The sequence below is a fragment of the Melanotaenia boesemani genome, chromosome 1 (genome assembly GCF_017639745.1).
Source record: "Melanotaenia boesemani isolate fMelBoe1 chromosome 1, fMelBoe1.pri, whole genome shotgun sequence".
Lineage (NCBI taxonomy): Eukaryota > Metazoa > Chordata > Actinopteri > Atheriniformes > Melanotaeniidae > Melanotaenia > Melanotaenia boesemani.
In genome coordinates, this window is record NC_055682.1 from 23,941,786 (window position 1) to 23,969,442 (window position 27,657).

General features: G+C 36.8%; 1 protein-coding gene across 1 annotated transcript; it reads right to left on the minus strand.

Moving 5' to 3' along the window:
- Positions 1-167: 167 nt before the first annotated feature.
- syt9a (synaptotagmin IXa) lies at positions 168-22,599 on the minus strand. The gene is made up of 7 exons (XM_041994673.1): positions 21,943-22,599; positions 12,086-12,581; positions 10,460-11,015; positions 4,594-4,714; positions 4,335-4,506; positions 3,943-4,072; positions 168-1,807 (listed from the first exon to the last, which is right to left on the minus strand). Exons 1-7 carry the CDS (start codon positions 22,088-22,090, stop codon positions 1,739-1,741), a joined length of 1,692 nt encoding a protein of 563 aa, XP_041850607.1. The 5' UTR covers positions 22,091-22,599; the 3' UTR covers positions 168-1,738.
- Positions 22,600-27,657: the final 5,058 nt, after the last annotated feature.

Below are 27,657 nucleotides of genomic sequence, written 5' to 3' on the forward strand. Positions count from 1 at the left end.
CTCCCTCAGTATTCCACATCTATTGAAGTGGCCATACAGTTTCCATCTTTTAGAAACATAACCACAGCTCTCAGTGAGCTTTTATAGCACGAACATTCTTTACATTTTTTGTGCTGTGTTTGGTTATTTTTCAAACATTTTATTAATATCTTACAGGTCTTGAGTTGTTGAACTACTCCAAATGCAATTGTGCGAAAGCTTTTCTACACTGCTTTCAAACTGACAGCTAAATGACTACCGCAAGTTGATTACAAAAACCTTGTTTGTTTACAGTATATGGCTGCAATATTTTGATTCAGTGGCTCACAGTATTTTTAATCTCTGCCTTTTGGCTGTAATGAAATTGCTTGAACATCTTCACTAAAACTGCATTCCTTGTATTTTATGTAGCATGAATGACACGGTCTTTGAATGTAATGACAGATGAAAGGCTTTTTTCCAGTTGGAAAAATTTTATAGCATTTTCCACTCATTTTTCATGGCCTGCTCCTCGCAACACATAAAATAAGGAAAATGTTACAGTATTATAAGCACAGCAAAGAGGAGCATTGGCTATAAGCTATTTAAATTAAGTGAGAAAGAAAGAAGATAGGAAACTGGTTTGTTCCAGGTGAGTTCCAACGTCCTTTTTACTCTGTGAGTCTGTTGACTTTCTGGATGCAGTTTCCTTCTTGCCAGCAAGTTACCAAAGTAGAAGCAACACATTTAAGGTGCTCTAAACTGGTCCTAAATGAAATCAGCTGCGCTAGGAAAGATAGCTAATACCTTACATGATCATTTACTCTCTGGTTGTTGTTTAATTGATTTACAGTAGGTACAAGTACTTATTATCTTTCACAAATTGTCAAAATCTTGATATCTGAAACAAATTAAGAGCCTGGCTTTTAATTAACTATACTAACAACCATATAGTATATATGTATAGCATGAGGTAGTGCTGTCACTTTTGAAACTGATTGGGTGATTGATAATTTGCCAAATTTTGATGGTCTTGTTTTTTTTTAGGGTGTCCTATTCTGTCTTGTAGGGTTAAGGTAATATCTTAGCAAATGTATGATATCATCGACTAATAGCTGTTCAATGTTTGAGTGCCATGTAACAAATCATAGGTTTCTAAAGATATAATTGCTCTGATATGAATTTACATATTTCAGCTTTTCGGATTAAAATTTGGAAAACTGAACTGGATTAACAACAGTTGTGTTTTTTTATGGTTTATTTCTAACATTTAACATTTTTTTACTTACAGATATTTTATCTAAAAATCAACTGCCACTGTACATCAACTGACAGAACAACACACCATATTGCAAAAATAGAAACAGAAACACACAAGATATCCCACCAAACCTCATGCACCAATTCACCATCAAATCTAAAAAAGTATGGCAGCTCAACTGGTTTTAAGTACATTGTGAAAATACAGACTAAATTAAAATAATTTAAAAAAAAAAAAAAAAAAAAAAAAGACAATAATGACTTTACAAACTTAGCAATGACACAGACTGAAAATGCCTGCATACTCCAGGTGTTTTTCTAATAAAACATAAAAAGAAAACATCCATTTTTGCAATCATTCAACATGCAACTGATCCATTCTGGATTATCTGTGTTTCTTTTCCATAAGTGTTCATGGATGTCTGCATTTCTCTGTTGGGACTGTGTATTAGGAAAACTGAGCAGAGCTCAGCAAAGGCTCTGAGTTGATCATTGCTCTCTTGTGAAATGCTGCTCAAGGCTACGGAGAAGGAGGCGTCTTCAGGGAATTACATGATCCTCCCTGGCTACTACCTGTGGTCCCCTGGTACTGTAGAGAAAAAAAGAGTAAAGGAGTACAATAGTTAACTTTGTACCATAAATGGTAAAAATGCAAGAAAAAGATCAAGTATGGCAACAAATCTATAACACGTTTAAAGAAACATGTACATCCATAACAAAATGGAGAAAACCCATTAGTTTTATTGCATTTTCATCTTGGACCCTTCACATATTAAAACCTACAAAGTTTTGAAGCTGGCAGTCAAACAGTAAATTTTTGCCACTACATTTTTTTCATTTTTACTTTTTTTAAACTTATTTTTATTTATTTCATCAGCTGTTCTGTGACTATTTGCTAACCATCTAAAATAAAAAAAGAAAAAAATAAGGGTTTTCTGGATGAAGACTTTGCATTGAAATGTTTTCAGTTGTGAACACAGAAAAACCGTTGATTTAAATAACTTGGGAGGAGAAATAATAGTTTCTTGGAAGAAAGATTTCAAAGCTTGTAGTTTAGAAAGAGATTCTTTTCATTTAGTTTTTGCTATGTGTATTTTTGCATTTTGCAGTTGCAGCCCTTTGTTGTACACATAAATACGAAAAATAAACCCAACTTTTCGGCAATTTGCACAGGTTTGAGATCCAGTATCACTCTTTATCTTTTGTTACAACTTCCTCTTCTGCTGCAGATTTTTAGAAGCTACTAAAAGTTGTCTGATTGCCAACCTGCAGGCTTTCTACCTTTTTATTGTTATTTAGTTCTTTAGATTCCTAGAATTTTTCTTTTTATTTGGGTAATTATAACTTGTCATGTATTTAATAGGTGGCCTCTTAAACCAGACATACCACAATGTGTTCAATCATGCCAATGATTAGTCTGATTTATCACAATGAGTAGTTTCTGAGAGCACCACATAAAAAAATGGTGTTAAGGATGAGTGGACTGATACACTCTCTGACAAGGAGTCTTTCCTGTCTGGATACCTGTCAATTACTGGGAGTCAGAAGCACAGAACTGCATTGTGTCTTAAAAAACATGGTTTTACAATGGGTAGTGTTCATTGCCATGGTAACTGGGGGGAAAGATTTGTTCTAGTCCATAATTGGTTGCAACTCAGCCATCAAACCTGACTTTAAGACAAAAGAGTATTAACCTCACTGGATATTTTGGAGAGAACCATTTCCTTTTCTTTGACGGTTGTTAATATAGTGATATAAGATATACGTGAGGCTATCGAGCTTTCTTTGTATCACAATGCAGTCTTACATGAATAGCCATAATATTAAAACCACTTATATGAGTTACATTTCCCACCCACTCAGTTTTTTTTTTTTTTTATTATTATTTTTTTCCTCATTTTCAATTTTTGCCCTCAAAGTAATTTCTTTAAATATTGCAGTATACATCTGCATGGTATTAGTAATTATAATGTTGTAGTTTATTTGATCCGGGAGGGGCTCAGAGTAAAACCGCTGCTCCTCCACATCGAGAGGAGCCAGATGAGGTGGCTCGGGCATCTGGTTAGGATGCCTCCTGGACGCCTCCCTGGTGAGGTGTTCCGGGCACGTCCCACCGGAAAGATGCCCAGAGGAAGACCTAGGACACGCTGGACGGACTACATCTCTCGGCTGGCCTGGGAACGACTCGGGATCCCTCCGGATGAGCTGGTGAATGTGGCCGGGGTGAGGGAAGTCTGGGTTTCCCTGCTTAGGCAGCTGCCCCCACGACCCGACTCCGGATAAGCAGCAGAAAATGGATGGATGGATGGTTTATGTATAAATTGTATCTTAATTCCTTTAATCACAGATCTTTATTGTACAACTGCGACATGATCGATCCTTCACAAAGCAAAATAAAACAGAATTTTATATTATTTTACATGAATTAGCTGTTGCTAACGAATCACCTACACAGGCTAAACTTAAAAGTTTTATCAACTTCATTGCATTTATTATTGGGGGAGTAAAAGAAGTAAGATGAGATCATATACCAGATTTTCTACCTTTATTTATATTTGAAATATCTGAAACATCAAATGTTAGGTTTTGTAACCTTTTGTTCTGACATGGTTCGTGGCAAACAACCACAGTTTGCACAAACAAAAAAATAGTTATGTTCAAAGCCTGGTCAGTCGTCCATGCAAGGAAACACAAGCCACATCCATTACAGAGAAATCAACTCACCTCGACAAGAGGATGCCAGTGGGCAACAGGTTTTCGGGGGTATGTGAGCATTTCACTCCAATGTTCTCGACCGAGACTGTCTGCATCATTGCCAACTCGACACACACCGATGACCTCATTATGGCCTACGCTATAGGTCCAGGAGGGAAAAGGAGAGAATGTGATCACGGCCTGCCCTGCGTTTCAAAAATCATACACAACTAAAACTGTTACTCTGCCTTATAGAAATGAAGAGTTTAAGAAACAGTTTACAAAATTTCATAAAGGATTTTTTTTTTCTTTTTTTTCCTGCAGCAAGTATGAATAATAATAATAATAAAAACAAAATAAAAAGAAAATGACTGATGCAAAAACCCATGCAAATTCTACTGAACTTATATAAAGTTTCTAACCGATCATAGTCCATCACAGCTATCAAAAGGCTGATCTGCTCTATGTTTTCTGGTGGGACATCAAAGACAATAGCCTCATTATAAACTGGATTCAAAGTGTTTCTCTTTGTTGATGTCTTCCTCTTTTTCAATCTACGACCATCGCACATCAGCGAAACCTTCACATATGGATCTGTAAGAGTGAAACAAAGTAAGACTTCATTTACATTCAGGACATCAGTGGTACTTGTACTTATAGACAGTGTCAGACTTCAGTTACCTGATGCACCAGTGATATCCATGGCCTTGAGATTGCGGGCCTTTATCATAGTAATGGTCAGTCTACCCGCAGTAGGCAAGTAACAGAGTGAGAACATGAGATCACCAAGATCCACGTTATCCTAAAAGATACCACAAACACATGTACTCTCACTGTCTGATATTTTTGCACACCAGTCAAACATGAAGAAAAACAGCATAAATATCTAACATTTTTTTCTGAGATTATATAATGATTTTTTTTTTATTTTTACTGAGGTACCCTTTCTTCTGTCACATTGCTCTAAGAAAAGCCTTGATATTTCATCCAATATGGAGACGTCTAATCAGCTGCGGCTAACTTAGCAGCTGTGCTTAAAATATCTCCACCAAAGAAGTGAGAACCAGTAAAGCACACAAATGTGTGACAACTCCCACAGTACAAGATCTTGCTCATCTTCTGATGTAGCCGGGAGATTGTTTTTCAAAACAGGGGTGATAGATAAAAAAAAAAAAAAAAAAAAAAAAAATCAAAACAGGGGTGATTTGCCATTAAATTTGGGTGTGTTCATGTGAGAGAGAAAGCTTTGTGCAAAAACACATATTAACAAAACCTGAGAATTACACAGATCTGTCTGAAGTTCTCTAATTTCTAAACTTTATGGTCTTACAGGTTGAATCAAACCTAAACTTCCATATGATTTTATGTTAAAGAAACCTGTGTACATCAAATAGTGCAGGAAACATTTGGAAAAGTTATTACTGTCACCTCACAGCAAGAATAATCCTGGTTTAAACATTTTGCCATGAATGCTGAAGTATTTTAAAATGACTCCATTTTCAATAACAGTAATATTTTGATATATTAGTTGCTTTTTTCAGGTTTTTTTGGACATTGTCCCCTCCAACAGTTCAGAAACACAGATTTTCAGTTAACTGGAAAATAATATTACCGGATTAGATTTAGCTTTTCAAGGCACACAAAGCACCTTATAGTGAATCCATTATTCATTCACGCCACAGTCACACGGTGATGGTAAGCTACATGTGCAACCACATTCATACACCAGCAATGGCAACACTGAAGGCAAGGATGGGTGAACTTTCATGCCACATGCAAGTGCATAATTTAATGTGTTAGACTTTTAATGAACTGGGGCCCTGCCTCTAAACCACTAACAACTGACACTTTCTGAATGTAATGTCAATTAACGGGGAAAAAATACTTTATATGTTACTTCTGTTAGAAGATATATTTAAAGCTAGTGTAAACTTATGTCTGAGTCCTGATAGTGATAAGTAAAAATAAAATAATCATTTTTTACAGACCTGTGAGTAAGGAACGATAGAGTTAGCCAAATTCCTTCAAACCTATTTAAATAAACAGCATCAAAGTTCTGATTTTATATACAGTAAATCACAGTAAAGGCATATTATTTAGTTTACTTCTCCAAAACATATTTAATCATACAGCATCTCTTTAAATACAGCCTTTGAAAACCCTGCATGTTCTTGAAAAATTATTACAGTGTGATTAGGTGGGAGTGACACCAGGCTCTTTTGGCTGAAAATGGTTGTGACTAAAAATATTCTAGCTGAGAAATATTGAAATCACACTTACATGCAACCTCTAAGAATGTAAAGGTGGCTTTTTTTTCCTTTGATTACTTAGCTGAAGTATAAAAAAAAGAAAAGGAAGAGAAAAAGTACAAAGAAAAAACTTAAGATTTTCCTCCTTAGGTCTAAAAAGTTGTGTGTCTTCTAAAGTCTTTTGCTACAATCATGATCAAGTACTTAACTAGGCCTTTTTTTTTATAATTTACTGGGACCAAGTGACAAGCCCTTAAGAAAATATGGTCCAAATCCTAAAGAAACCCTGTGGGCTTTACAGGCTTCATGGTCCACAGTGTTTAGGCAAAATATAAATACACAACTGAGGAGAGATGTTTGGCCTCATACTCCAGCTAATAAGTAACAAGCAAATGATAACTGTAGGTTAATCCATTTGGTTTTTACAACATAAAAACCATACTGTATCTTTTGTTTAAAATCTGAGTCACCTTGTGCTTAAAGTCCAAAAACAAAAATCAACTTGCTAAAATGAAAATAAAATTAAATTAAAAAAATATATTTTCAACTGTGAAACCAAAAACAACCCCCTCTAGGCAGTATTACATTATATTAATTTTATTTGTATTGCTGATGCCATTCTCAGAATCAGAAATAAACATGTTCTTCCATGAATATACAATCTGCTTTGACTAAAGAGCTAAACAAGCCAAATCTGGCAATGAAACCAGCAATCTGGTTGGTCCCTCTGGCAATCAAGGCTTAATGGAAATTCTATCATTTCTGCAAAATGGGCTTTGCAGCAGTGCTTACAAAATGTCCTGCCTCTGTGCTGCTGTCCAAAGATAATTAGCTCATTTATGAAGGGCATCTGTGCAAATGTCTGAGAAAAAGCATTTGTGCAAGACTTACAGTCTTGTGTGTATTGTTGTGTGTTTGTGTGGTTGATCTGAGGAGTGTGAAAAAATGTGTGAGAATGGAGCAACCCAGATTATGTGAATCACTGGTTCCCATCAACCACCTGTCTCATATCCGTCTGCTCTAAATGGGCAACATTGATTAACAATTAATCAAGACTATAAGTGTCAGCACTGGCCCACAAAACAGCCGTAAGTTGAGAGTTTACACAAAAATATCAATACTTTTGTCAATATTCCCCTGAAGTCTCTATCTGGCATGCTGACTGAATGAATATCTTTATGCTTTTTTTTCACAGCAGCTCCTGCTTTCTTTCTTCTTTTTCTTTGTCTTTTTCATTGTAATAACATGCAATATTTGTAGTTCTGAATAAATTTTTATCATGGTGATCTTTAGAACTCAGGTTGGTTTTAACCTGAGTCCTGTGCCTAATTTTCAGGCCTCAGCTAAAAAGTTGCACACCCATAATGAAATGAGTATATCTCTGCAACCACAAGGTCTATTTAAATTCTTTTAGAGCCATAGTAAAGGGAACACTTAATAAGATGTGTAAACATCAGTATGTGTGTTACCAGTGAAGAATAAATGAAGATGGCACACAGCACAATGTTTTCAGGATGAGAATGAATATCTCTTTGAAATGCTGCAGCTGTAGCTCTAAACCCCTGTCAGACCATATGTCAACATTATCTCTGCAAAGCCCAACTCTGGTAAAGTGAAGAAAAGCCAAATTAGAGAGGCTTTAGTACAGAAAGGTCAGGAGAAGTCTCCAAAATGTCCATTTATCCCTCAGTTGGTTGATAAAAGGTTAACAGTTATTTGTATTTTATATATATATTTTATAGGTGTACACTTTCAAGTCTTACACTTTGTTTAATCATTCATGTTTGGCTGGACAGACTTGAGATTTTGCTGCTGATAACTGTGACTTATTAATCCTTATTATTTAATTTAAAGCACACTTGAAATTTCTATTTTCGTCAAAAGTAGGACATGACTTTTTACTATACAGATGCCAAAAACTCAAAGATGGCTGTATACAGTAAAATAAATAAATACATAAATAAATAAATAAAAACAGCCCATCACACTCACAAAAGCACACCTAGTTATTTAGGCAAGCTATTAATCAGCAGGAGTGCAGCAGTGGACGCCAGTTTCGCCATTTGTGAAAACAATCATCACAATTCTGAAGAAACTCAGGCTGACAAACAGCCTGCTGCAGCAGAAGAGCTCACATCTGGAGGATCAAGAAACAGGTCAAGAGAAGATAAATTGTCTAATATCCTTTCTGTCAGAGTGACACAGAAAGCCCCTCTAAGCAAATGCCTAGGGGATCTCAGAAGAAGATGAAGGTGATGGTGACCCGATCTGGTGTCTGATAACACCAGCAGAAGTAGCATTGCCAGTGACACTGAAGAAAAACCAGCACTAACAAATTCCTCTACATTAATATTCCAGGAAGAAAGGAAGTGAGAAGGAACATGTGGAAAGAAAGAATCAGTTCAGACACATTAAGACATCCACCAGCAGAATATTACAAAAACTCTCCACTTCCAGATGGTGTAACTAAAGAAACTTTGGGACTATACTATATACATTTTCTTATTTTCTCTACTACCACTTTATTGTTTGTACTTCACCTATCAGACCATCATACAGTCAGTTCTATATGCAGAAAAATTATTATCATTAGCACCATTTCACAACATTTTTTCACCCATTTGGCCCTTTTGGACCAAAAACGTCTATAATAATTGTAGGCAAAACAAGAATATCTGACCCACATTCTCCAAAACAAGCTCCCATCTAATAATTAATCCCCCACCCTCAATCTTCTCCCCAATGAATAAAGAAATAATGCTGTAACATACACAGTCATTTAGTGACATGGTATGGAGCCTTTAATCCTCTTGACCTTTAAGAAGTCTCACAGCATTTAATTTACTTATGGGTGGAGGGTGGTTCCTGCAGAGTTCACAGAATTTTGAGTAGCAGAGGCAGATGCAATTAACCTCATCATCATGAGTGCCACCTGTACAGGGAGCAGCATGAGACATGTGCAGTACAGAAGATCTTTGCACATACTAGAAAGCACCAATTCTAACATATAGCATACCAAAACCATGGGTAGGAAATGGGCTCTGCCGAGCATTGATATCCAAACAAAACACACTTAAAACCCTAAGCAATTATATGGCCATGTAACAAAAACATGGCAACAGCACTGTCCACTTTAGAGTGTATGCTAATTTCATCACCTCAAGCTAACCACCTAAACAAGGTGTCATTTTAGATCAGAGTCTCTGCTGATTACAAAGATTCATCAGTTTCATTTCTGCATGACAAATACTCTGCAAACTAGCAGCCAAAGACTAGCACACAAAAGAAAATTAAATCACAAAATAATAAGACATGTCTTACATGATCTGTGTGGTGAAAAGTTGTGCTCCTCCTCCTCAAAAAAAAAACAAAAAACTGATGCGTTGCTCTATATCTGCCTTTGTTTGAAAATATATATGAAGGTCTTATGAAGACTATTCAGCCAAGAGGCCGAGAAAATATAACTTCTGATGAACAGATTGATCTGATAAAAAAAAAAAATATCTGTCCTTCATCTGTTTGCATGACCACACGTATCATTACAACAGTATACAGTTGCACTCACCATTTAAATGTTCACTTAAGGTACTTACTATTAGGTACTAAGTAGACTGGTAAAGCCAAAATAATGTAACTAAATGGATGTGTAGATCCATAAAACAAAGAAGAAAGAGAAGAAGAAAAAAAGAAAAAGACTATGGACAAAACAACTGTAAAAACTACTTATATGTCCAGGTTACCAGAACTTTAAGTAGAAGACTTTTCCTTCTGAACTATTGAACTATCACATGACAGCAGGCAAGCCCTCATTCTGCTTATATTCATGGCTGTTACAAGGTGTGAGTTTACAGGCCTTCAGTTGAAAAAGCTTCAAACTAACAACCATTTTTACTTTGACTCTTTAATGGTAGTTAAAGTACCCCACAAGCACAACTGTTGCTGATTTGTCACATCTTCGCAATAATGTGCCTGTATTAAAATTAAGATTAAATTTAATTAGCGTGCCTATCGATCATCATCAGTGATTTAACAAAGGATACTTGACTTTCATCCCACAATAGTAAACTTTAAAAAGTAATAAGTCATGCAGCTTCTCCTGTTTCCACATTGTTTCATAACCACAAAGCTCACTTCATAAAAAAGTAAACTGTTCTAAGAAAGGAAAGCCAATGAACCAACTAAATACTAGTTTATATATGAGTACAGACGTGAGACACGCTAGCTGTTTTGTCAGTAAAATAAAGCAAAGGTTATTAAAATAAATAAATAAATAAATGTCAACTGAAGTGCTGACTCACCGAGGAAACATATTGGATATCCCGGCACAGTTTTGTCTCCCTGGGGAAGTCTGCTAGATCCAAGAAGTTGTCCACCACCACTTGACCAATGATGTCATGGCGTGAAAAGCGGTCGAAGTCATAGACACTGAAGTGCAGCTTACGCGTGGGAAGCTCAGAGTATGCCACAGGAAACAGGAAGACCTCGTCAAACACAGGGTTGAGCGTTTTACGGTGGACCTTGGTTTGGTGCTTGGTCTTACGATCAGGCAGCAGGTAGATTTTCACATAAGGGTCGGAGGGACCAGAGAAATCCTTGGCTGGTAGGTTCTCTGCTTTATGGATTTTAACTATCAACTGTTCTAAGTCACAGTCAAATTTGAGGATGAAGTGGAGGCACCCACAGCCTCCACCTCTGCGATTGCCTTCATCCCCCTCAAGTGAGCGCTGCTTGTAGAGCTCAGGTTTGAGGCGGCCGAGGCCCAGGCCCATTCCAGTGAGGGAGTCCTGCCTTTGGAACTGTGCCACATTGAAGTCTGGATTAGAGAGGTTCATGTGTCTCCGAATGGACCCTTGACTGTGGACATAGGACATTGTCAACAAACATAGCAACTTTAACACAATAAAGAAAAAGACAGGTAGGAGCATCAGTTGTATTTTAAGGTGTTCAATTGATAATGGAAAATAAATAAATAAAAAATTATATATATATATATATATATATATATATATATATATATATATATATATATATATATATATATATATATATATTAGGGCTGTCAAATGATTAAAAAATGTAATCAGCTTACAAATTAATTAATCATGATTAATCATCATTCGTGACTATACCTGAAATATGCTTGTTTTTATTGTATTGTATCAACAGAAAGAGCACGCTAATGCTTACTTGGGTTGTTCTTCACTTTTTTTACATGATCACTTTAGTTGTAATAATCAGGTCAATATTACATAAAATCAAGACCTTAAAAAATATATCTCATTTATGTCAACCTGACCATCCTGATCAGCTGATCACTGACAGCTGTCATGATTCACAACAAGAGAGGGAGGGACAATGAGGAGGCTGCTGCGATCCACTGTACAGCTACAGAGACCACCGGAACAGTAATGCTTGTGCATACTAAGTCATGATTTTTTTTTTTTTTTTTTTTTTTTTAATTCAGGAAAAGTTTGGATGCTAAACCCTCACACCAGTAAAGTGTGGGTGTTAAATCATCCTCATCTCCCACCATTGTGATGCCCTCAAATCCATGCATAGAGCCAGCCGACTCATCTTTGTCCGTATCACCTCTGGACACCTCCATGTCTCACCGTTATTAAAGACGAATGCTGCACATGCGTTAAATGCGTCACATTTTTTTCCGCAATTAATTACATAAATTAGTTACTGCTGTTAATGCATTATTTTTGACAGTCCTAATATATATATATATGTATATAGTATACATTTATATAAAATGCCGTGGTCATGTATAGAAACAGAAAACAATAACCAGCAGTCAACATAAATGACACTGATGTGAGTATTTGAGAGAGAAGATGTGACTTTTTTTTTATTTTTTTTTTTTTTTTTAAAGAAAAGATCTTCAGATTTTGATGGAGAAAAACAGAGCTTATACATACCCCATTTCAGATATTGAGCCACCACCTGGTGCAGGCTCCGTGGTCTGTCTCTGCATACGAGGGTTAGTATGAACCCCATTTTCTCGGGTTTTACTCTGAGCATCCAGTGGTATGTCTGGGGATGTGTGGCTTATCTTCATAGCTGCCTCTGGTGTGGCCATGACCACAGGTGGGGGTGACACAGGAGTCACAGGAGCCTCCACTGACACAACAGATGCCACCGGAGTTGGCTCCTTGGCAATGGAACAGTGTGATGACTTACGGCGGTTGTGCATTGGGGGATCCACAGCTGTGTAAACCGGCTGTCTGGGAGCCAGCTGTGGAGGCGGAGGGCTCATAGTAGGGTTGATGTGCCCATGGGCTTCTTTGGTGGTGGGGGAGACACCACGTTCCCTCCATGGTATCCAACAGAGCTTCCAAGAAACAAAGAGGGAGACCCCAAAGAGAGCCAAGCCACACGCAGTTACTACCAGTGACAGCAGGCTAACCGATATATCTGTGAGGACAATAAGCAAAAGAAAATCAGGATCAGACAGTGAGTTCAGTTTTGCTTTGTTGTTAAGCTATACCATCGCTATCATTAGTAAAATGTTGGGTTTTTTCAGGCCCTAAAAAGTCCCTAATAAGAAAAGATTTTTTTTTATTTTTTTATTCTTAATATCAACACCAACCACGGGTGTTAATACAACACTAACAAGAGAGATTATTCAGTTGTCTAATATGTGCTAAAGAAAGATAAATAAATAGTTAAGGCCTCAGGCCATGGCATCTGTGTATATATTTAGAATTTTGTGTTTGGTTGCAACCAGGTGATTAGCTGGCTGTCCGGATCCTCTCTACAAGTAACTGGCTGTGCCATCACCCGTCTGCGATTGGCTGGCTCTGCCATCACTCATCTGCGATTGGCTGGCCGTGCCATCTCCCGTCTGTGATTGGCCCGATCAGCTGCTGTCCACCTGGGGCTTCACTATGTAAGCATGTGTCAGACAATGATACAGGGCAGCTGTTTGAGATTTAGGTTTACTGCCTGTGTGGTCTTGGGTTTTTAACATATGCTGAGGTTTTCTTGAACAGTGCTAGTTGAACTGTGCCTAATGTAGATGTTGTTGCCTGTGCAAAGCCTTAGGGGCACTGTTTGAACTTTAAAATTTGTTATAATCTTGTGAATGGCCTTGAGTCTGAAGTTTGTAAACATTAGCACAAAATAATGCATTAGTATAAGGTTTCTGTGTGTGTGTGTGTGTGTGTTGTAATATAAATAAATGTGCTGAACATGCTGGCTTTTAAGGCAAATGCAGATTTACAGACAGATATTTAGATATCCACTAGAGGTTGTTGTACAAAAAATCCTATGTAAACCATCATTAATATCCTCCTGCGACCCGACAATTCATTTTTGTCCTCTGTGAAGGACATGAGTCTCAGACCTCTAAGTCAAGCATTGTTTATAGTATGTATGTGATTAATACTTTTCCTTTAAGAAAACATCTTGAACTCGCTTCTGATGCCCCTGTTGTGGGGGTGTGGCCAACACAGCACATGCAGTGTCTTTTCAAAATGGAGGGAATTTCAATTTTCATGTTTTTCATGTTTCTTCGTTTACTGTCTTAATCTTGTTAAGTAGTCATTAAATGAAAGGATGTTTTTAAAAATCCATACAAATAATAATACACTATTATAACTGCACCATAACAATGTGTATTAAGCAAGACATAATAAACATTGTTTTTGAAAAAGAAATGTTGCAACATGTTTCTTGTGACCACAATACTTGAATTGTCATAAAAAGGTTAAAAAAGAAAAACTTTTTTTCTCCCGGGTCTTAGGAGGATATAGAAAGAAAATAACGTTCTATTTTGCTTAAGAGAAGTGGTCATCGACACCACGATGAGCATTGCAGGCTCCATCCTGCAGTTAGTCTGAGTACACGTATCCACCATGGTGCTTTGTTGTATATCATCCTTTCTGTCCCTGCAAACTTTCCTGTCTTGTGACTTTTAAATTAAGTCCACTAGTGTTGATACAATTGCATCATTAGTAAGTCACGTATAGCACATTGCTTTTCCATCCAAATGGAAGTTATTTACCATTTATGTTTTTTTTTCCTGTATATTCATGTGTCCTCAAAGAATACTTAAAAAGATTAAATTTGATAAATAATATTTATTAAAATCTTCATCGTAGCATTAAATCTGCCCCACAAGTGGAAAGTGTTCCAAACTGTAATTTTTATTCTTGTGCTGATAATAGAGGAGTGGTGTGTCGAAACAGCAGCAGTGCATTTTTGCTCGTAATAAACACTCGCACACAAAAACCATGTTGTATTTTCAAGACACAAAGATCTTAGTTCACATGCAAGTAATTTTATCTTAAAGTACTCTAATGACAGGGGTTACATCTTCTTCATGAGTCTGTGGTTAGAACTACATGCTATTGTGCAAATGGTTGAGAGTAGAATGGAACAAGCAGCTTGCAGTAGCAACAGTGAAACAGAATGAACCAACTTATTCTCTTTGGCAAGATAAGAAAGTCTATAAAGCCATCCACGTTTAATTTACATAGGATAGGCGATGAAAGACTTCTCCTTCAAGCTGATAACATTTCAAGAGATTTATAGACTTGATCTATGTCCTCCTGCCTGCTTATATAATCAGACTAGACCCAACATGTCTGCTGTAATAGTTGTCTAACCTGATATACACCTCACAAATTCCTGTTAATGTACTTGTGAGCAGCAGTAGATGCAGTGGCTATGGGAGTAAGAAAGGTTTTACAGACCTTAGTCTGGCAAGAAAGAGTTTAGAATTTGACAATGAATATTATTGCAGTGTGTTTGTTTACACTACCAGAGGGTGTGCAAATCACCATGGAGATGGAAATAAGGTGTGACCAACAGAGCCATCAACCGCTTTGTGTATCGTCTCTGCTCCCAGGAAGACACTTTGTTAAAAGCATTCATTCTTTGAAAAAGGAGCAACTTCTGCATCACGCCAGTGCTGCTGTCCAGCCAAATGCCACTTGTAATGATGTTTTTTTTTTTTTTTTTTTCTTTACGGACTGAAATAAAGAGAATCCTTTTTATCATTACAAACAGAGTTACATTAACATCCCCACACCCATTACTCTTTATCTTCTCGCCTGGCTTTACAAAAACTCAGCCTGGACAAATGCACTGAAGTAATAGCCATTACTTTGACTCTAACTGAGCCTGTATATTTGATAAAGATAATGTGTTTGAAGTTAATTAGACCCCAGAGAGGTACAAGTCTTTATCACTGCTTCCATGAACAAGCAGACACAAAACTAGATAAATCAACATCAAGCTAAATTTATACAATCACAGACATACATACAGAACAGAAATATACCAGAAATATACCATTCTCTGATGTGAATTGGTGAAAGTTCAAAATCTTTAATATATATATATATATATATATATATATATATATATGGACAGACAGACAGACAGACAGACAGACAGACAGATAGATAGATAAATAGATAGATAGATAGATAGATAGATAGATAGATAGATAGATAGATAGATAGATAGATAGATAGATAGATAGATAGATAGATAGATAGATAGATAGATAGATGATCAATTCTCAATAAATTGAAGTTCAATTACAACATTGAGCTGGAAAAATTGTTGGCAGTTACCACAATTTAAATCAAGATATCAGTTGAGATGCAATTTACCATTTTATGTAAGAGAGTCTATGAAAGATTAAAATAATTACATAAATAATTCATTAAGAGCTTTATTTTTAGCCAGGGTTATATCATAAACTAAAGTGATTTCAACCTTTAAAGGCACATGTCTTCTTTTTTCACACAGATCTGGTGTCTGGTAATCCTGATGATATGAAGAGTGAAAGCTGTATGAAGATATTGTTGAATATCTTTTGTTGTGTACCTCTGTTATTTAGAAGCAAAGGTACAGAGCCACTAAATAGTCCAATCACAAACAATTTACATTAACTACTGTGATAAACATGATTGGTATATTAGTGCAGGTCACATTATGAAAAGGATAGAAAAGATCTCAAAGAATAGTTTAAAGGACTATGAACACATTATTAATCATATGATTTATCTCTTAATCCCATCTGCATTTGTGCTTGCTTAAGCTAAAAGAAAAAGACCCAGCAACAAAACACAGCAGTTGTCAAAGCAAGCCTCATGTAATAAAAATAGTGATTTATCACCGCATTTTAATAAAAACTAATTTGAAGAGGGACCTTATACATGCAGCACTGGCTTGTGGTATTTCAACATTATTTATTTTTTTTTTTTTTTATGTTTGTGATACTTATCATTGGCCAGCTCCATCTGACAGGCATCTGATCTGACCCAAATTCATTCTGCAACATGACAACAAGTCCAAACAGACAGCTCAGAGATCCATCTTCGGTTCACCAGTATGCTTAATAAAAATAGAATTTCAGATTAATTCTACTACTTTATTTATTAATGAAAAAACAGCTATGTGTGGTTATATAATTTGATGATGCAATACACTGAGTGCATTAAATTGTGAACAGATGAATCTTAATTCCATGAAACAATGAAGCCAGTACAGACACATCTCAGTTTCTCTTGAAGTTTCCTGCTTCTCCCTCTGTTCAGCCTCAGGTTGTACACCTGAGCCTTACCTCACTGCCACAGTGGCATCCCCAGTGTCAGCCTGATTTGCCCTGATCCACCACTGCCAGGTGTCTGGGTCACCAACCTTCCCCCTGAGTTTTTAACTCTGTCACCTGGTTGTTAAATACACCTGCTAACCTGTTCTCTTCTGACTTTTTTGTGTACTTTAGTCTCGGATAGACTTTCATCATCTAACGTTTATTTCCATTTAATGTATCTAAAGAGCTTCAGTCTCTTCAGTTTTTCTGTTTTCAAAAAGCCTGGTCTCTTGCTTTGCTTATTTCCATTTCTTTATAAAATCATTATATCAGTCTGATGGATCCACCTGACCACCACATCTATTTTTGGTTTTGCAGTAGCAGTGATACAGACTGATTTCATTTTCATCTGCTGAATATGCAACAGGCTTTTAGTTTTCAGTAGAATGATTTGATTCTTTCTGTGTACACGTGTGGAAAATATGCAGATAAGGATCTGTATGGAGACACCACGGACATAGTGCAACAGGGAAGTAACTTAGTGTGCCTTAACTTAATCTGTATAACAACTTTTTTCTCAGTGTGAAATTATCTACTTTGTGGATCATATATGTCTTTAAATTCCATTAAAAGATTTCAGAAATCAAATTAGACGCATGATGATAATGTTTAAAAAAAAATAAAAAGGTAATGAGTATTTCTTGATGAGCTTGCCATTATTTTCATTACATTTCACTGGCAGAATAATATAAGAGCTTTGCTGCATGCAGTGTAATGAAATGTGTTACCTGAAAACAGCTAGATGGTTAGGTTTCACATTAGAAATAGAACTAAATTAATCATTTCTATTCAGCAGGATTGCTCTTTGGAATTTTTTGGAATGCTATAGCTGGAAATTATATTATTTTCTAACATGAAAGCAATATTGAGTTACTATAATGAGTTAGGGTGTTGTTTTATCCTCTATTGTTCATTAAAAGTGAACTCTTCCAAAAAATTTTTAAACTAAATCCACTCACTAGTTTCCTTTGGAGTTGTAGAAAAGTCTGTGAGGATAGTCCATGTTTTTTTTCTTTAATGAAGCTGTTTTATTGTTTATAGTAATGCTTATTTGTGTATGCAGATGCCTCAGCTTTGAGAGTTGGATGTGATTTCGGTGCTGTTTCTGTTTTAGATTTTTCATCTAATTGATATGACAAATTTCTCACTCAGAGAAAAACATGTTTTTAACAAATTACAAAAACACTAGACACAATTTTCTGCCAGGAATTAATTTTAGCTGAATCGTGCCTTGTAAGTTCACCAATGCAAGGCTAGTACTCTACAAAACTTTGTTAGTTTTTTTTTTTACATTTTGTTGGACCATTAGTGTGAATATTAATTAAAGTAATTGGGAAAAGTAAGTCACCAATATATGAAAAAAAATACTTATTTGGTAAAATATTTTTCTACTTGTCATACTATACTGTAGCTGGTAACCCTGCCTTCAAATCTGGCAGGTCTGCCTTGTGCAGGACTGGCTCTATGTGTGGGTGGCACTGTCACAAGAGTTAGAACAGGAACTCAGACCAACTGTCCTTTCTGTGCTGTGAGACTCAGTGAATACTGGGATATGTGTGATTTGGGAGAATAATGTGGAAAAAACTAAGGATTTGCCATCTGAGGACATTGAGTCCACAGTTATCTTGGCAGGCTGCCCCAGCACTGCCTGCTGGAAAAGAATCTATAGACATCTGAGGGGATTTAGAGACTGCATCACAATGAGCGCGGATCAAATTTAGAGCGCAGGACCTTCAAAGGTGTAATAGTGTAGGAGGTGAGCCAGTGCTGAAAAAGCAATGTGAAACTTCTTCCTCTGAGATTTCATTATCTCTAAACATAACTCTTCACGAATAATAAACTGTGTAGTTTAATTTTTAAGTTCTTGGTTAAAATTTAATATAAAAATTTCAATTTCCAGATAAACATTCAACGTGTTAGTATCCTCATGGGAGCTTAGTCGCATAGACCTGATGGCCCATGGCTGATTAAAAATATATCTGGAATTCACAACAGTGATAGCTAAAGTACTGCCTGCAAAGCTTTTTAAATGCTGTGCACATGTAACACCTCATAGGGGACCTATTAATCTCATTTGCACCAACAAATTTTTATTCTGTGATGTCACTAGATTAGCCTCACAGAAAACATGGCTGGGTCTGGAAAAAGTGGAGGCTCTGAAGGACAACTCTAATCTTATAGTGACACAACATCTCATTATTGATTTGAAATGACAGCTATTAAAATGCATCTACATTTGAGCCTGATCTGATTCAGATGGTAACATGAGGATGGAGATGACTTTACTGTGTACGTTTAAACTGAAGATGTTGTAATGAGCTGATCCCAGACTGGAACAAAGGTGAAGAATGACCTTTGTATATTTATATACATCACAAAATGATGTGATGTATATATTTGTTCACATTAGTAGCCTCTCACACTAGGTCCTGCAGGTCCTGATTCCAATTGCAATACGGCCCTCTAGTGAATCATCTAGCACAGAAACTGCTGGTCAAAGCAACAAAATGCTACATCAGTGAAGAAAGAGGCCCCACATATTGGCATTTACATAATTAAGTCTCCTGAAATCCTTGCATAGTACTACCCTGAGGCCAAAATTGGGAGCTTTATACATTTTGGTAGCTTATTTAATCACATGCTAGCAACAGCAATCAATAAATGATGGGTACATGTAAGTACAACGTAAACTGATGTGCATAAACCTGTTAGTACACATCAACATGATAAAAACAGCAGAAAACGCTCATAATGTGGAAGACAACTTTGTTCCACCATCAGTTTTTTCTGACAGACTCACTGAGCTTCACATTTGTACAGTAAATTCCTGCTTTGATCATTGCCTCAGCTGTGATTAAAGCTAACTAAACTGAAGTTGTTGTCACTTGAGGACAACAATTTGTTTTCTGAGCACACACGGTAATGTAAGAAGTTCCTGCTTCCAACAAATTTGTGTCAGGATAGGAGAGACCGCAATTCAAATTCAACTTTGTAGCTCACATCTTCAAACAAGCCTCATATAAATTGTACGACAACACATTCCATAACTAAAACGTTGTGCAGGATTGACCTCAATCTCATGCTGTGTTTCATGGCTGTCCAAGGTTTAGCACGCTCCACCATCCCCTCCTCTCTGCTAGTAAGCACTTGTAGGCAAATCGGCCATCAAGAGTGTAGCAAGATGTTAACAGTGTGTCTGATGATGCACACAGCAAGACGTGCCGTAGGTTGTCTCAGTCAGAAAGCAAACTAAGAAAAATGTAGTAAATGTAAAAATTTAAAGGCTTTATAGGCAGTGTCTCAAACTCTGGTCCTTAAGGGTCTCTGCCCTGCAAGTTTTAGATGCTTCCCTCCTTCAACACACTTGACTCAAATTAATGGCTAATTGTGCTAGACAACTAGACAACAAGCTGTTGAATAATTAAGTTGTCTTGGGGCAAGGAAGCACCTAAAACCAGGACAGCGGCCTTTGACAACTGTAGTTTGAGATTGTAGATTTAAAATCATACTGTGATGTTTTATCCTGTGAAGCAAAGTCGCTAATATATGTTCTGCTGTGAAATGAGCTGGAAGAAGCTGAAAGAAACCAGTCTGACACCTAAGCTTATGACTCATCCTAATTCGTTTTACCGCTTAAATTGTTATTTGAAACTTTTCCATATTTCCCAAAAATATCCAATATTGTGACAATATGAATAGGCTTTAAAAAAAGTCTTCTTCAGGAAGGTTTTCTAGGTATGGTTTTATGATGTTGCATTTCATGTTGTTATAGTGAGTATGTCAAGCTGCTCCAGAAAGTCTTATGAAGAAAAGATCCAGTACTAACTAAGCTCAGCTTCAGGATGGAACACTTAAAGTGAAAATATCCAAAAAATTTCTAACAAAAGATCATCAATGAGATAAATAAACAATCACTTATTCGTTGATCTCATTGATTATGTTTTAATGACTGATAAGTCATGAATGCATTATAATGGCGTAAGTCGACATTTTGTTAAAATCCAGTCTGTTTATGGAAAATGCATAATTGTTCAGAAGCAATACCCTTAAGAAAATTTATTGAATCTAAGCCAGTTTAGCTTGAACTCCAGGTTGGTGGGTGACCTGCTGTCACACTCCTCTCTGCTTTCTTTGTCATTCTATTATTGGTGCTGTCAACATGCTGGATGATACCTGCCGGCTACAGTATAACTGATATTAAATACCGTCTTCATGCCATTGTGATGGCCCCACTGCTTACCCTCACAACTCCACTTTTGAAGCTGTCAGTACAATGGAAAAGACACGACAGGATCGGCCTACATTAGGGAGGGAGGAGAGAGCTGGGGGTATTTGGGAATATGGGGAAATAAGGGAACGTAAGGAGGAAAAGGATACAAAGTGACAGCAAGAGGGGGGAGTGTGAGAAACCACAAAGAGTTGTCAAGTGGTGAGTAATTATTAATCATAATGCAAACTAACAAAGGCAGAATAAATGGAGAGGCATGTGGAGAACTGCAGGAATTGCGCTTTTTTTGCTCCCTTAAATAGCCTACCTGAGGAGTGGGATTTTAAGTGTTGATAAACATGAGATGTGAACCTGTGGTCGTTATTTATTCACAATTGAGTTCATGTCTGCTTTAATTTGCAGAAAAGCACAATCTTCATTGCCACGAGTTTTAGGTCAGAAGAAGAGGGACTGAATCTGATGTAAACTTTTATTGAAGTAAGAAACATCACTATATTGCATGTGTGGCGGCAGTTGCTTAAGTGACCAAATATCCTATGTATACATCTCATCCTTGGACAAAAAAAGCATAGATCCAATTCATCTTACGAGCGTCACCTCATAATTACTTACCACAACGGGAATTACTATTAGAATTACTTACAAAATTGCCTATTTCCCTAACGTCAATGAAGGCTAATTTGTAAATAAGAAAAATTAGACCTACCTTAAAGGATAAAAAGCGCCAGTTAATGGATGACGGATGAGCTCATTAGTGCGAGTAAAAATTTATGTAGAAAGAATTTCCAGCCTATATTGGCGGTGCAAACACTTTAACAAAGCTTGGACAACCTAGTCAATTTTAGGCGCTTCATTGGGGGGAAAAAAAGTCACATGCGCGTGCACTCCAGTTCCGCTCTATGTAACAGCTGGATCAAGCCATAAAAATGATGTCTCACCTGAATCCGAATAGCGTGGCCTGGCGAGGTCTCGGAAATAGTAGATAAAATCCAGACAGTTTTCGTTCTGCACTTCCCCCTTCGAGCAAAGATCAGACAGGAGTTCAAGTGCCTTTTGACAAATCTCGTCATCTCTGTCTCCAGGCATTTCCCACCAGCATCCTTATAAATGGAGGGTCTCGTCGGCACCTATTCCACGCTGGTCAGCACGGCTTCTGGAGTCAACCACTCATCCAGCGGCACACCTTCCCACTAGACAGAATCAGTGCTGTCTTTTGTGTTTTTATTAAAAATACATAAATAAATAATATTTTTTAAAAAAGGTGACAAACAAGGGTCCTAGTGATCCAGAAAGGTAGCAACCAATCCCACATGTGGAGCAAGCCCGGGGAGTTATTATGTAACGCTGATGGAAACAGTCCTCTCACTCCTGCTGCTCTGCTCCAAGCCACCGGTTGAATCCACGCACCGCCTCTGCGGCGCCGCGCGCTGTCCAACGTGCTGAAATGTGTGCACGGAGTCTCGCTGCTATAAATCTTCGCATCAGGCAATCGTCGCTGACGGCGACTCGTTATCTTTGCGCCTTGAAACAATGCAGATTTCTGGAAAAGTTCAACAACACTTTACTATAAGAAGTAAACGAGTGAAACAGCTGCAGTTGCGAGCACTATTACTCGGTCTCAGGCGAGCCTGGTGTGGTTTTACGTTTGTACACGTGGCCAATCAGAGGATGGCATGTTTTTTTTTTTTTTTTTTGCTTTGGTAAATCACTTCTCCCAGAGATAGAAGAAGAGTATTTATCCTTCAGAAGGCACATAATGTTTCATGTTAATGTTGGTGTAAATCAGATGGAGCTGCACCATGAAAGTGGTGTTCTCGTCACTGCTGACAGAAGTTATGTTTTCAGTGCTGTCTTCACGCTCGCAGTCCTGCCACACAACTGCAGCAATGTCATATATGATTTGTTTTTCCATAGGCTGGACTAATTGGAATGCACACAGAGGAGGGAACCTATTTATTTTCCTGTCTTAATTTCTTTTTATTTCCAATCGTTTCTGGGGGTCTTGGAGTATAATTATAATCAACAGGCGGCTGCCCCCTATATTTCTCAAGGGACAATCATTGTCAATACCTGTGCTTCTGTATTGTTCTGCTGTCACTCCTGGTGTGCATTTACTCAAATGACCAGTCCCCCAGAGAACACCTGGTCAATTTCACATTCACTGAATCATTTCAGCGACTTACAAGCCCACTAATTACAGCATGTAGGTTCATGCATACCATTACTCTTAAGAAAGAAAAGGTAATAGCCTGTGTCTGGGAGTGTGTTCAAAGGCAATTTACAAAGTGTAGGCTCTCATTGAAAAACAATCTCTTGTATCATATGATATGATCCTTTGATGTAAGGTTTAGAAATCAATAACAAGGACAGATAAAAAAAAGGACACAATTTAAGGGAATTTCTTTCAGTTCTAATCTTTTTAAAGCACTTTGTCAAATCTTCCTCATGTTGGTACTTGTGATTTCAAAATGAACAAGCACACAGGGATATTTTAAGAGAATTCAGTCTAAGGGATGTAAAGAGACAGATAAATGGCCTGGCAGAGGACAAAGGACCCAGCAGTCCTCTCCCATCAAATATAAACAGTCTCTAATGAGCATGTGCATTAACCTCTTCCCATTACTACTTTATAAATGTGCTACTTTTCTTTACTTTTTTGTGTTGAGAGTTTTTTTCCCATTTGAATGTGAGTTCTGAGGATAGGCTGCATGTGTAATGTCTTAAATCCCCTTCAGACAAAGCTATCATTTGTGATATTGGCTAAACTCTATTAGCACAATTATTGGGAAAGTCAACAGTTTGACCTTTTCATAATTTCTTCTTCTGTTTTTACTATTATTATTTTGTTTGCTTGTTTGTTTCAACTCCAAGACATACCAATGTGAATTTATTCTAAAAACCCTTTAAGGTGATATGAGGAAGATGGGACCTTAGGTATTCAACACTGCCTGAACACACACACACATACACTATTTGTATATATATATATATCTATATCTATATCTATCTCTCTCTCTCTCTCTCTCTCTCTCTCTCTCTCTATATATATATATATATATATATATATATATATATATATATATATATTCTTTACGTTTTCAATTACCTTATAAAATAGTAAATCAGTTTTTCTTATCAAACACTGAGGTGTGATGTTCATAAATATTTCCAGTTAGTTGAGAGAGTAGGAAATAATGCAGTAAAATAAGCGACTCAATGATTGGACACAGACTTGATGTTTAGACATCGCCCTTCAACCTTCTGATAATGTGAGTCTAGCAGATGTCTTAAAGACTATAAGTTGGTCTTTAATTTGACTCTTCTCTTCCTTTAGCTGCTAAGGAGGTGGGAGCTTTGGGAGTGGTTATAATTGCTTAAATGAGTGCCTATTGTTCCATTCAGAAAATAAATAAATAAATAAAATAAATGCTCACACTGCACTAAATCAGCTTCCTTGGTTTCCATGGCAACTGTAAAATACAGATGGTACTCATCATCCATTTTCTTCTCTTCAAGTTTTTCCACTGGCTTCCCTCCTCCACACCACCATTATTGGTCTGTTTTCCTCTCCTCCTCCCCATTATCATTTTCCACTTGACTCTTGCTCTCTTGCTGTCTTTTATCATCATCAGCTATTTTTGATTTCTTTAATATCTCCTTGTTTCCCCCTCTTTTTTAGCCAAACTCCTATTTTTTTTACACATTTGCCAATCGTTATGGGTTTAGAAATGCCTGTGTAGAGCTTACAGAGGAATAATAGCCCAATAAGTGAAGTAGGGACATTTTTGACTCTTGGCTGTGGACAGATTCAATTAAAAACATGTGAAAGATAGAGACAGCGCTTGAGAGATCATGTGGAATGTATATAAATAATATCATTAAGTAGGGTGCAAGTGTAAGATAGGAGGAAAAGAAAAGCTGTAAGTAAGACAAAAAAATACATTTAGACTTTTCACAGAAAAAAATTTGACAAAATTTTACCATAACACACTTTCTTCTGTAAACCAACATATACTTAACAGGTCTACAATTTTGTATGAAACCTCTGAGAAAAAGCGGACACAGTGAAACAGCTGCATGTTCATAGTTGTGGGTAATATCAGACAAATACAGGTCAGATGTCTCCAAAAAAATGAAACATATACAAGATGCTGTCACACTAGCAGATAATGTGCAATTAGGAGGATGTAAGCACAAAGACAGCTCAGATGAGGTGATGAGTCCCTCCGGAAAGAGATGAAAGTGGTAAAGGTAACATAATGAGTCAGTGAGGGACAGTGGTGCAGGCAGGTAAATCTGGTCTCAGGGGTAATCAGCTGACAAAAAGCAGGTGTACATTAGGAGGAAGAACTTGTTTGCGAGATCTGTTGTATAGATCAAGTTAAACAAGAGTCTGTGTTGTATTCATTTTTACACTACCAGTTAAAATTTTGGAAACATTTGTCCATTATAATTTAATCAGTAGGGCTGTCCAATGTTTCACTGGTGCTGTATATCAGTATCACTTCAAGAACAAAAACACAAAGCAACAGAGTCCTATTAAAAAGTCATACCACACGCTTAGGCTGTTATTGCTGTTTAATGTGGCTGTCCTGAGGGAAAATAGACCAAAAAGCAATTCAAATGTGATGGGAAGAGAGACAGAATTTAGAGTGTTACAGTGAATTAAGCATAATGTTGAATTTCACCTAATTTAATTAGTCGATTAAGATTTTAATTATATTCACTGTTTTTATTTCCAGTTAGGTTCGGTAACAATCCCTTTTAATAATAATAATAATAACAATAATACCTTTTATATAAAGCACCTTTCAGGAAAACCAAGGAGTTTAGTGGTAAAATAATAACTGAAATTAGGGCTGCGTGACTGGTGACCCCACAAAAAATACAATATAATGTTTTAAATATTGTCCAAACTGAGATGAATATATACTTTCTGCACCCAAAAATATAGCTGCTACAAAATATCTTTAATGTGCATACAGGGTCTTGAAGACAATTATTGGGCATCTTTGTTAAATTTTAGATTTTATTACATGTAAAGATGTAACTCTGACATCTTTACAAAACATGATGTCATAAAGTTACATGCTTCCAGCTGCTATCAGATTTACACCCATTTTACTTTTGAAGTTTTACTTTATTGTCATTTATTGTATTTGTCTGATGGAGTGAACGACACATGGCTGTGTGGGGCGCACACCACCTCATGCATGATCGCAACTGGGGTAGGATGCATATATTATCTTCTTGTAAAGGATGAGACATGTAAGAAAATAGAGGGATGTTTATTTATTTATTTGTTTGTTTGTTTGTTTGTTAATATAAGTGGCATGGTTTTTATCATGTATTGTACAAAGTACATTTTAACAGAATATTTTTGACACTAAGAAGTGCAGAATTATTCTTTAAAAGCCACAATTGAAGCAAGAAATGACAAAAATGTGCCAATTTTCAACCAAACTATACCCAACAAAGGTACAGCAGAATTTTTTTTTTTTTTATTTTCTTCCTTCACTTGTTTTCTTATTGTGTAGCCTTAACAAAGGAAGCATCTACTGTCCTCTACTGTCTGCTACTATCACCTCTGCACTTAGCTCCAGGGATCAGTTTACTATGGGCTAAGAGAAAAACTTTCACTTTCTCACTTGGTATATGGTTTGCTCTCGTGCAGGGACTGCAAAGACAAAGCATAAAGCTTAGCTCAGGTTCTTCCGGTAATTAACTAGGAATTTTCTAACTCACTTGTACATTCAAAGATAGTTCTCTCTGAGAATTAGGGCCTGCCTAAGGAATAGCACAATGTACTACCCCTAAATTAGGACAGTGGGAACATTCAAAGTACTGTATGTGACTACAATTGAGCACAGAGCTTCCCTCAGCTTTGACATATACCCTGACACTACTGTGCTACTAGGTATATTTATTTAACCTTACTGGTTTCAGAGAATAGATTTCAGACAGAACCACAGAATGTGTCCTTATCTGAAGCATATATTAAAGCAAAGCTTTCACTCATGTGCGGCAGTGAATGATGAACTGATTACAGAGGGAAAAGGAAGAATTGTCAAGGAGCAGCCTACAACTAAATTACTTTGCATCTACAGCTCTGTGCCATTAGGTGGCCAACTATCAGACCTGTGTATTCCCAAATCGCTCATTATTTGTCTATCTAAATCTAATCATCTGATCTTAGGACATACAGCAGTGAAGGTTAAAAGAGAAATTTTCAAAACATACTAATTATATACTAATCAGGCAATTAATTCAGCCATGAAAGCTTCAACGTCAAAAAAGTTTGCTCTTGACTAAATGTAAGTCTTGCCATGGACCTTTTTGCATGCCTGAATGGAAAATGATGAGTAAATTATGCTAAAAATAGCCACAAAAGCACAGACTGTTCTCTGTGAACAGACAGAAATGGACTACAGAAATGTATTACTTTTCCCTTCCTGATTTTCAGTTCCAAATAACCAGAAGTGATATAATCTGAGCAGGCCTGTGGATGTTCAACTTGAACCTTTGGGTCAGCAGTGATGGCTCCCATCAATGAAGGTTTATGCTATGTAATTTTAATGGTGCTTTCATAAATTTTGGGAATGATCCAAACTAAAATTTCACGCGTGAAACATTTGCCAGACCATAGCTTAGAC

Excerpts from the sequence above, each read along its gene's own strand:
- syt9a (XM_041994673.1), bottom strand. The coding sequence starts at position 22,090 with ATGCCTGGAGACAGAGATGACGAGATTTGTCAAAAGGCACTTGAACTC. Across the intron at positions 4,507-4,593 it reads GGATATCACTGGTGCATCAG|ATCCATATGTGAAGGTTTCG; the intron begins GTAACTGAAGTC and ends TCACTCTTACAG. Across the intron at positions 4,073-4,334 it reads GCTGTGATGGACTATGATCG|CGTAGGCCATAATGAGGTCA; the intron begins GTTAGAAACTTT and ends CTGGACCTATAG.